Source organism: Salmo salar, chromosome 08 (genome assembly GCF_965601325.2).
Source record: "Salmo salar chromosome 08, fSalSal1, whole genome shotgun sequence".
Taxonomy (NCBI): Eukaryota; Metazoa; Chordata; class Actinopteri; order Salmoniformes; family Salmonidae; genus Salmo; species Salmo salar.
Window position 1 is genome coordinate 17,202,886 of NC_138298.1, and position 11,844 is coordinate 17,214,729.

Consider the following 11,844-nt stretch of genomic DNA (forward strand, 5'->3'; position numbering starts at 1 on the left):
CAGTGACAAAAAAATAAATCTGAACCTTTTTCAAATTTTTGCAAGTATGGCCCTGGAGTGTTTACCCATCCCCACTACATTTGAGTCCTATACTGTAGTTACAGAATTACTTAATTGTTGTTAAACCCATCATGGTGGACATAAATTATGATGATGTGGGTAAAAATAAGTCAGCTACGATAAGTTAAAAGTCAGACAAACATGACAAAACTATTTTGACGTGTTACAGTAAGTGTTTGTTAGTGTGTGGGTATATTTAGCAAGTGTATATTGGTTATAAAGTTCTGTTTATGCAGAATAGGGTGAAATCAGAAATCAGTGATTTATACTAAAGAGTCTCAATGATGGTCTTAGAAAAATATCATTTTATGTTCATTAAACATAAGTGTTAAATACACCATATGAAAACCACATATACACGTCTCAACTAAAAACCTGCATGAACTTGATAAATTGTATTCATTTCTTCATTAAAAATGTATTGGGAAAGCAGTTCAATGGATGTAATGAAATAGGCATTTGTGAACATCATATAGCCTACACAGTACACATACAATACGTAACAGACTTTTTAGGCTTATGTTCTTTATACACTGAGTGTACAAAATATTTAGAACACCTGCTCATTCCATGACAGACTGACCAGGTGAAAGCTGTCTTATTGATGTCAGCTGTTAAATCCACTTCAATCACTGTATATGAAGGGGAGGAGACAGGTTAAAGAAGGATGTTTAAGCCTGGAGACAATTGAGACTTGGATTGTGTATGTGTGCCATTCAGAGGGTAAATGGGAAAGACAAAAGATGTAAGTGCCTTTGAAGGAGGTATGGTAGTAGGTGCCAGGCGCACCGGTTTGTGTCAAGAACTGCTACGCTGCTGTGTTTTTCACACTCAACAGTTATCTGTGAGTATCAAGAATGGTCCACCACCTAAAGGACATACAGCCAACTTGATTACTGTGGGAAGCATTGGAGTCAACATGGGCCAGCATCCCTGTAGAACGCTTTCGAGTCCATGTCCGACTAATTGAGGTTGTTTTGAAGGCAAAAGGGAGGGTGCAACTCGATATTAGCAATGCGTTCTTAATGTTTTGTACACTCAGTGTATATCACACAATGTCTGGATACAATATTCTACCCAGGAATATTCAACAATGAAATATTTTACTCTCGTTATTCAAAATGCATCTGTGGATCTTTTCTGCTCACTACAATGAAGGGTTTGATCTAAACGTAATAAGCTATGAAGTGGAATAGTTTTTCTGCTAGGGTATCCTGAGGTAGCTCCTCTCTGAGAACCTCAGGCGAACAGCCTTTCTCCCATGTGGACCTTCAGGTGCCTCTTCAGGCTGCCAGCCTGGGTGAAGCGCATGTGACACTGGGTACAGCTGTAGGGTTTCTCCCCTGTGTGGACCCTCTGGTGCCTCTTCAGGCTGCCAGCCTCAGCGAAGCGCATATCACATTGGGTACAGCTGAAGGGTTTCACACCTGTGTGGACCCTCTGGTGGATCTCCACCTTCTGGAGGCAGCTGAAGCCTTTGTTACAGAACATGCAGAGGAACCGTTTATCTTTACTATTGCCTGATGTTGCTCCCCTTCCCTGAGCCTGGGCTCTAGCCCTGTCATTTGAGTTCAATACCTGATTGAAAAGGACGCGGCCGTGTGAATCGGAAGGCCCCTTCGACGTGGACACTGGGGCACGATCACTGAGCGTGTGTAAAGGGGAGAGGCTCGAGACATTTGGATTAGTCTCTAAGCTTTCCCTGTAATCTAAGAAATCTCTGCCTTGTGAGTGTCCTTCTCCTAAGTGAGTCTCGTCTGCATTCCATGTAAGAGGAGCGTCGCCCTCCACTTTCACACTCACTTCATCTACCTCTATAACCTCCCCTTTCTTATCTAGGCACCCTTCAGAGTATACACTACTACTGTACTGGTTCCAGTCCCCTCTAGACAGATCAGTCTGGTTCTCTAAACCCAAGGATATGTTGCCAGGGTCCATCTCTGTAGTGTAAAAACAAGACAGATCATCACCGCCAGTGTCTAACGCATCACCATCAGTATTTCCATGGGAATTAGTCTTCAGGCTCTGGTGAAATACCGGTAGGTACTCTGAGCCAGGAGCAGGACAGCCCAGTGGCCCCAGCCCCAGTCTCTCTGGATCTGATCTGTGGTCAGATCCTGTTTGTAAAAGCCTTTGTGCTACAGTTATGGTCTCAGTGTCGGTCTCGGACTTGAGGACAGCGGTCGGCGTTCCACTGACCTCCGTGGTGCTGCGTTGGGTTCTGGGCGGCGTGGTGGTGGGGTCCTCCGTGGCTACAGGGAGCACTCCAGCCGCTCCAGTCTGGATGTCTCTGCTTTGCCCTGGGTCCTCTCCTGCAGACCTCTCCAGCTTGACCCCAGGCCCTGCATCTACAGACTGACACATGAAGAGGAGGTTATTACCGGTACATGATTTGTATAGGATAACAATGTCATAGGGAAGTCTCACAAGCTCCTCTATGGCAGATAAATAAGGATGTACATGGAAGCAAGTGAATAGCTGAGGGGAGTCTTTCTGAAATAAAACGTGCCACATTTGATATGCTGTTCAAAGTAACATTTTATATGCAACACTAACCTCTATCACAATAACGTGCTGGGTTGAGGGTCCACTCCCCTCATCAACAGTGATTGGTTGATCATCTTGCCATGTATTGCGTCCTGCTGGCTTCACAAAGCTCCTGTGGCCTCCAGTGAGATGTCCTTCACCTGAGAGAGTGATTGGGGGGAAAAGAGGTGGTTAGGTTAGCTACTGTCAATGCTCAACGGTATATTGTACACTATTGACTAGGGATGCACGATATATCGGTGAACGTCGGCCGATATTATCTAAAAATGCCAACATCGGTATCAGCCCGATGTCTAGTATAACGGCAATGATTAAAAACCGATGTCAAAGCTACCGTGCATACCTATATAACGTAGGTACATGACGTAATGACACTAAGTCGAGCAGTCATTTGAAAGAGTAATACAATTTCAGTGAGACAACTCAAAGGCCAAATCCATTAAAGCCAAGATAATGGAATTCATTGCCCTTGAAAATCAACCGTTCCCTGTCGTGGGCGATGTTGGCTTTCGTCGACTGGTCGAGCACTGGTACACACTACTAAGTACGCTATTTTTCAGATGTTGCCCTACCGGAGTTACACAGTAATAGCGTCACTGCTATTAGCTTCACAACATGCATACTATGTAAAGCAGTTTGGGTATTTGGTGGTCAAAAAAAGATACAGTAGCACTGTCAAAGCTGTACAAAAAAGTCTGCAAACAAGCAAACACCGGCCACGAACAATGTTTTTACAATACCGCGTTGGTAATAAAGCATAATTTGTTTGACCGCAACTTCTGGGTAGCTAGCTTTAGCTTGGTACCAAGCTAGCACCAATACAACCACCCTGAAAACAATGACCAGGAGAAACTGCAGTAATTTTCATTATTCTTAGCAATGATTAAGGAATCCTTGTGAGTAAGTATTAGCTAGGTTGCTACTTGTTGTTCACCTATTGAAATTGAACTTCAGTTCATGAAAATAAATAGCTAGCCAGCTACTTAACCCTGTTGCCCAAAGTTAACGTTATAAGCAGCCAGCTAGCTTCATCTGGCTAGTGATGCTCAACCGGACCGGTTTGTGTGTTGTGAAGCTAGCCACAATAAGGACTAGGCACAATATTGGACTTTGCGGTTTGCCTTCAAAATAAAAGTATGTCATTGACAGAGATGCAAATTAATACAAAGAATTATGCCATACTTTTATTTTGAAGGCTAACCGCAAAGTCCAAAGTGGCTAATCCTTATGGTGGCTAGCGTCACCTAGATGGGTCCGACCACCATTAATGAAATAAAAACTGTCTTATAAATTAAGGTTATTTTAGATGATGATACCTAGCTATATAAACTTGGCAAAAAAAGAAACGTCCCTTTTCAGGACCTTGTCTTTCAAAGATAATTCGTAAAAATCAAAATAACTTCACAGATCTTCATTGTAAAGGGTTTAAACACTGTTTCCCATGCTTGTTTAATGAACCATAAACAATTAATGAACATGCACCTGTGGAACGATCGTTAACCTCTCTGGGGTATGTGGGACACTAGTCCCACCTGCGGGACACACTGCCAACAGCCAGTGAAATAGCAGGGCGCCAAATTCAAAACAACAAAAATCTCATAATTCAAATTTCTCAAACATACAACTATTATATCCCATTTTAAAGATACACTTCTCGTTAATCCAACCACATTGTCCGATTTCAAAAAGGCTTTACGGCGAAAGCATAGCATTAGATTATGTTAGGACAGCGCCTATACAAGAAAAACCACACAGCCATTTTCCAAGCAAGGAGAGGCATCACAAAAAACAGAAATACAGCTAAAATTAATCACTTACCTTTGATGAGCTTCATCAGATGGCACTCATAGGACTTCATGTTACACAATACAGTGAGGGAAAAAAGTATTTGATCCCCTGCTGATTTTGTACGTTTGCCCACCGACAAAGAAATTATCAGTCTATAATTTTAATGGTAGGTTTATTTGAACAGTGAGAGACAGAATAACAAAAAAAATCCAGAAAAACGCATGTCAAAAATGTTATAAAATGATTTGCATTTTAATGAGGGAAATAAGTAGAAATATGTCAAACGATGTATAGCATCAGTCTTTAGGATGTTTTTAACATAAATCTTCAGTAATATTTCAACCGGACGATTCCAATGTCTTCAAAAAAGAAAAGAAACACAGCTAACTCTCACGTGATTGCGCGCCACTGAGCTCATGTCATTTTCTCACTCATGTACTTCCAGGAGCTCTTGTTATCTCCCTATTCACAGTAGAAGCATGAAACAACGTTCTAAAGACTGTTGACATCTAGTGGAAGCCTTAGGAAGTTCAAAATGAGCCCTAAGTCACTGTATACTGTATTGGCAATCACTTGAAAAACTACAAACCTCAGATTTCCACACTTCCTGGTTGGATTTTTCTCAGGTTTTTGCCTGCCATATGAGTTCTGTTATACTCACAGACATCATTCAAACAGTTTTAGAAACTTCAGAGTGTTTTCTATCAAAATCTACTAATAATATGCACATCCTACCTTCTGAGCCTGAGTAGCAGGCAGTTTACTAAGGGCACGCCTTTCATCCGGATATCAAAATCATAATACTGCCCCCTACCCTAGAGAAGTTAAGACACTAACAGCTTACCAATAGTAGACAATTAAAGGTCACAGTTATGAAAACGTAGGACACTAAAAGAGGTCTTTCTACTGACTCTGAAAAACACCAACGTGCGTCAACGTGCCTTAGGCAAGCTGCAAGGAGGCATGAGGACTGCAGATGTGAACAGGGCAATAAAATGCAATGTCCGTACTGTGAGACGCCTAAGACAGCGCTACAGGGAGACAGGACGGACAGCGGATCGTCCTCGCAGTGGCAGGCCACGTGTAACAACACCTGCACAGGATCGGTACATCCGAACATCACACCTGCAGGACAGATACAGGATGGTAACAACAACTGCCCGAGTTACACCAGGAACGCACAATCCCACCATCAGTGTGCAGACTGTCCGCAATAGGTGGAGAGAGGCTGGACTGAGGGCTTGTAAGCCAGGTCCTCACCAGACATCACCGGCAGCAACGTCGCCTATGGGCACAAACCCACCGTCGCTGGACCAAACAGGACTGGCAAAAAGTGCTCTTCACTGACGAGTCGCGGTTTTGTCTCACCACGGGTGATGGTCGGATTCACGCTTATCGTCGAAGGAATGAGCGTTACACCGAGGCCTGTTGTACTCTGGAGCGGGATTGATTTGGAGGTGGAGGGTCTGTCATGGTCTGGGGCGGTGTCACAGCATCATCAGACTGAGCTTGTTGTCATTGCAGACAATCTCAACGCTGTGCGTTACAGGGAAGACATCCTCCTCCCTCATGTGGTACCCTTCCTGCAGGCTCCTCCTGACATGACCCTCCAGCATGACAATGCCACCAGCCATACTACTCATTCTGTGTGTGATTTCCTGCAAGACAGGAATGTCAGTGTTCTGCCATGGCCAGCGAAGAGCCCGGATCTCAATCCCATTGAGCACGTCTGGGACCTGTTGAATTGGAGAACTGGCAAATCTGGTGCTGTCCATGAGGAGGAGATGCACTGTAGTACTTAATGCAGCTGGTGGCCACACCAGATACTGACTTTTACTTTTGATTTTGACCCCCCCCTTTGTTCAGGGACACATTATTCCATTTCTGTTAGTCACATGTCTGTGGAACTTTTTCAGTTTATGTCTCAGTTGTTGAATCTTATGTTCATAGAAATATTTACACATGTTAAGTTTGCTGGAAATAAACTCAGTTGACAGTGAGAGGACGTTTCTTTTTTTGCTGAGTTTAGTTAGCTAGCTGGGCCAATTGTGCGCCGCCCTATGGGACTCCCAATCACGGCAGGATGTGATACAGCCTGGATTCGAACCAGGGACTGTTGTTACGCCTCTTCTTGCACTGAGATGCAGTGCCTTAGACCGCTGTGTCGATGTGTGTGTTAACTATACTAGAATGCTTAAAAGGATGCAAACATTTTAAATATCGGGTTATTGGTATTGTTCTTTTTAGGAAAATATCAGATATCTGTATCTGCCAAAAATGTCCTATCGGTGCATCACTACTATTGACACTGGCCGTATCCAAATACTAATTCTACCATACTACATACTTAAATTGTATACTTATTTTGGTGTTTTATCTAGTAGAATTCACTTATATTTTCTGACTCAAGTCAATCTTTTTTTGCATACTATTTAGTACAAAAATATGGGTATTTGGACAGTGTCTAAAATTGGCAGGGATGTAAGATGACACGCATACCTCCTTGATATACTATTTAGAGATTAATTATGTCCCATGCATTATTTTGTTTTCGATTAGTAAATAATAGAAAATGCAGTAAATTAAGAATCTGGGTAGAATATGATAGCTAAGTAATCAGGGGAATTATTGTATACTATCCAAAAACTTAACAAGACCGAATGCTGGTTAACCATGGTGGTTAATAACGCATCTAAGGTCACACATGCGCAAAGAGAAACGGGGCGACAGGCCCCGCAGCCTCCAGCAAAATGTACCTCTCGCCATTCCTCTGTGTCTGTCGAGGATCTTGACACTACAGGGACGACTGGCGAGGACGCGCTCCCGTGACACCTTCAGTTCCAGTAGCTGTAGTTTCCTCCGCAATGCCCTGTTCTCTTTTTGGCTTTGAGTCATTTCCAAACGAAACACTGCATAGTCGTCGTCTACGAGTTTACAGATATCTGCCACGGCTGCATTCGCTAGAACCTCCATGATGGAGGCTATTTGAGTGTGAAAAACCATACAGTTAGCCATGTTAGCAGTTAGCTAACGTTACCTAGATAACGTATATCAACCAAGTCCTGTCTCCAACGTGAATTAAAGACTACCTGACGTGATGCTGTACAGTTAAATCAGTCATATTTTGAGTTCCAGAGTGTTAATAAACGTCTAAAGAACAACAAAAATGCTAACGTGGAAATTATTCTTGGTCACCGTTCACTTCCGTTTACGCACTGAAGATAAATTATTTTTGTATTGGCGGATCGCAACCGTGATGTGCATACAACGCCACCTACTGTACTGGAATGTGAGGCCATTCACGGCCTACCCTTCTTCGACGAGGTTTAAACTGCGGTTGGCATCCAATATGTTGTATTACTGCCACCTACTAGACGAGTACAACTCCCTTCTACTTTATTTGAAACATTTCTGATCCCCAGTCCCATGGGCACCCCTACAATTAACACATACCACTACTTTCCCTAATGCTACACATTCCTTTGTCTCATGCCCTTCAGCACACTTCTCACACCTAGGAACCTCCCTCCTACACACTGCTGCCACATGCCCATAAGCTTGACACCTGTAACAACGTAATGTATTTGGCACAAAAGCTCGTACAGGATAACTTATATATCCTAACATCACTTTGTCGGGCAAAGACAACATCAAAACACAAAAGAACAGACAATGACTTTTGTTTCACCACTTTCACCACCCTCTCTGCGTCGCACCAAACAACGAGTATCACAAACACCGGGAATCTTCCCCTTCAGTTGGTCAACTTTTACATTTACTGCTACCCCAGTAATCACTCTTTTCAATGGCGCCCTTTTCTTGAGAGCAAAACAATTCACATTTCTTGCCACAATTCATTTAAAGCCAAGCGCCTTCTCCCTCTGATCAGCAGAAACACAAACAATTATCACAAGACCACATCTGGTTACCCTCGCGGATTCTACCATACCCAACTCTGTTTTCACCCACCCTGAACCCACAAATGGATCAGCCAAAAGGCAAGGGTCCACTTTTTCCAAAAACTTCATTCCTACTGTCAGACTCATCTTTATCCTGATCCTCAAACATGATCCTCAAACAAACATGCCAACACAGACCGTCGGGTTAACTTGGAAAAGTACTCTGCTAGCGGCTGTGAACAAGAGATTCTGTGGCATTCTCTCTGAGCCTATACTGTGTCACCACCATACTCAATGCTAGGTACAAGGACTGCTACTTCGATGCAGACAAGAAACAGGGTTTACATGAAATGTTAGACATAGCTGGACAAGATGGAAACGGACACAGTGACAGTGCGCACCGAGGAAGAGAGGCCACGGATAGACAGAGCTGAAACAGCTTGACATGTATGATGAAATCCTGGTTGAGACTGAACAAATGAACAACGAAACAGCACAGCAAGTAAGTGAAAGAAATAGGTTTTGATTATGTTTTACTGGTAGTGGGGACATACGTAAATGCCAACAAAATAACTATTTGGTCAGTATGTGTGTGTGTGTGTGTGTGTGTTTCAACTATTTAACAGTACTAGAATGCATAAAAGGCAATTAAAATGTTTAATATCGGTTATCGGTATCGTTCTTTTGGGGCAAGGATAATATTGCATATTGGTATCGGCCAAAAATGTCATATCAGTGCATCCCTAATTGTAATCCTTTTAAAAATATTAAATTAGGGTTGTATTCAATGGAGAGAGATGCTATGCTACTAGCCTCATTCTATGAATATGCATATCCATCTCGGGACAACTCTAATATCGACTTATACCCTGATTCGGTGAGTGAGTTTATAAGGAAGTGTATAGGAGATGTTGTACCCACTGTGACTATTAAAACCTACCTTAACCAGAAACCGTGGATAGATGGCAGCATTCGCGCAAAACTGAAAGTGCGTACCACCGCAATTAACCAGGGCAAGGCAATGGCAGAATATAAACAGAGTAGTCATTGCCTCCGCAAGGAAATCAAACAAGCAAAATGTCAGTATAGAGACAAAATAGAGTCGCAATTCAATGGCTCAAACACGAGACGTATGTGTCAGGGTCTACAGATAATTTTTTTATTTAACCTTTATTTAAGTATGCAAGTCAGTTAAGAACAAATTCTTATTTACAATGACGGCCTAGGAACAGTGGACCTTGTTCAGGGGCAGAACGACAGATTCTTACCTTGTCAGCTCAGGGATTCGATCTAGCAACCTTTAGGTTACTGGCCCAACACTTTAACCACTAGGTTACCTGCCGTCCCAATAACAGACTACAAAAGGAAAACCAGCCACGTCTTGCTTCCAGACAAACTAAACACCTTCTTTGCCCACTTTGAGGATAATACAGTGCCACCGACGTCGCCCACTACCATGGACTGTGAGCTCTCCTTCTCCGTGGCCGATGTGAGTAAGACATTTAAACGTGTTAACCCTTGCAAGGCTGCCGGCCCAGACGGCATCCTTAGCTGCATCCTCAGAGCATGCGCAGACCAACTGGCTGGTGTGTTTACAGACATGTGTTTACAGACATTTTCAATCTCTCCCTATCCCTGTCTGCTGTCCCCACATGCTTCAAGATGGCCATCATTGTTCCTGTACCCAAGAATGCAAAGGTAACTGAACTAAATGACTATCGCCCCGTAGAACTCACTTCAGTCATCATGAAGTGCTTTGAGAGACGAGTCAAGGATTATATCACCTCTACCTTACCTGACACCCTAGACCCACTTCAAATTGCTTACCGCCCCAATAGGTCCACAGACGATGCAATTGCCATCACACTGCCCTATCCCATCTGGACAAGAGGAATACCTATGTAAGAATGCTGTTTATTGACTATAGCTCAGCATTCAACACCATAGTACCCTCCAAGCTCATCATTAAGCTTGAGGCCCTGGGTCTCAACTCCGCCATGTGCAATTGGGTCCTGGACTTCCTGATGGGCCGCCCCCAGGTGGTGAAGGTAGGAAACAACATCTCCATTTCACTGATCCTCAACACTGGGGCCCCACAAGGGTGCGTGCTCAGCCCCCTCCTGTACTCCCTGTTCACCCATGACTGCGTGGCCATGCACGCTTCCAACTCAATCATCAAGTTTGCAGATAACACAACTGTAATAGGCTTGATTACCAACGACAACGAGACAGCCTACAGGGAGGAGGTGAGGGCTCTTGGAGTGTGGTGTCAGGAAAACAACCTCTCACTTAACATCAACAAAACAAAGGAGATGATCGTGGACTTCAGGAAACAGCAGCATCCCCCTATCCACATCGACAGGACAGCAGTGGAGAAGGTGGAAAGTTCCTCAGCGTACATATCACTGACAAACTGAATGGTCCACCCACACAGACCGTGTGGTGAAGAAGGCGCAACAGCGCCTCTTCAACCTCAAGAGGCTGAAGAAATTTGGCTTGTCACCTAAAACCCTCAAACTTTTACAGATGCACAATTGAGAGCATCCTGTCTGGCTGTATCACTGCCTGGTACGGCAACTGCACCGCCCACAACCGCAGGGCTCTCCAGAGGGTGGTGGGGTCTGCACAACGCATCACCGGGGGAAAACTACCTGCCTTCCAAGACACCTACAACACCCGATGTCACAGGAAGGCCAATAATATCAAGGATAACAACCACCCAAGCCACTCCCTGTTCACCCCACTACCATTCAGAAGGCAAGGTCAGTACAGGTGCATCAAAGCTGAGACCAAGAGACTGAAAAACAGCTTCTATCTCAAGGCCATCAGACTGTTAAACAGCCATCACTAACACAGAGAGGCTGCTGGCTACATAAGACTTGAAATCATTGGCCACTTTAATAAATGGAACACTAGTCACTTTAATAATCCATTGTAATAATATGTACATATCTTGCATTACTCATCTCATATGTATATACTGTATTCTATATTATCTATTGCATCTTAGCCTATGCCACTCTGACATTGCTCATCCATATATTTATAAACGGGACAGTTTTATCTCCATCTCTTCATGGACGCTCTTACTGACAGTTGTGGCTGCTTTGTGTGATGTATTGTCTCTACCTTCTTGCCCTTTGTGCTGTTGTCTGTGGCCAATAATGTTTGTACCACGTTTTGTGCTGCTACCATGTTGTTGTCATGTTGTGTTGCTGCCTTGCTATGTTGTTGTCTTAGGTCTCTCTTTATGTAGTGTTGTCTCTTTTGTCAGCAGGAGGCTTTTTGGTAGGCCGTCATTGTAAATAAGAATTTGTTCTTAACTGTCTTACCTAGTTAAAGGTTAGATAAAAAAAAATAAACAAATCCATTCCTTTACTTAGATTTGTGTGTATCATTGACCATACAAAAACTCCTTGCTTGATTGGCGAAACAAAGAAAAAACGTCACCTGCTGGAAGGAGACAGATTTTCTGCCGAGTTGGGCCTGCCTCTTCCTCTTTCTATGGTATTTGAAACTGTGAAAAAAGCGGTTAGTCTGCCGGAAAATC

At 43.4% G+C, this 11,844-nt stretch overlaps 1 protein-coding gene across 1 annotated transcript; it reads right to left on the minus strand.

The window, feature by feature from the left end:
* Positions 1–342: 342 nt before the first annotated feature.
* LOC123744273 (uncharacterized) lies at positions 343–11,843 on the minus strand. The gene is made up of 3 exons (XM_045723204.2): positions 7,152–11,843; positions 2,617–2,747; positions 343–2,415 (listed from the first exon to the last, which is right to left on the minus strand). The coding sequence occupies exons 1-3, from the start codon at positions 7,408–7,410 to the stop codon at positions 1,300–1,302; spliced, it is 1,506 nt and encodes a 501-aa protein (XP_045579160.2). The 5' UTR covers positions 7,411–11,843; the 3' UTR covers positions 343–1,299.
* Position 11,844: the final 1 nt, after the last annotated feature.

Excerpts from the sequence above, each read along its gene's own strand:
- LOC123744273 (XM_045723204.2), bottom strand. The coding sequence starts at position 7,410 with ATGGCTAACTGTATGGTTTTTCACACTCAAATAGCCTCCATCATGGAG. Across the intron at positions 2,748-7,151 it reads ACACAGAGGAATGGCGAGAG|GTGAAGGACATCTCACTGGA; the intron begins GTACATTTTGCT and ends TCACTCTCTCAG. Across the intron at positions 2,416-2,616 it reads AGCACGTTATTGTGATAGAG|TCTGTAGATGCAGGGCCTGG; the intron begins GTTAGTGTTGCA and ends TTCATGTGTCAG.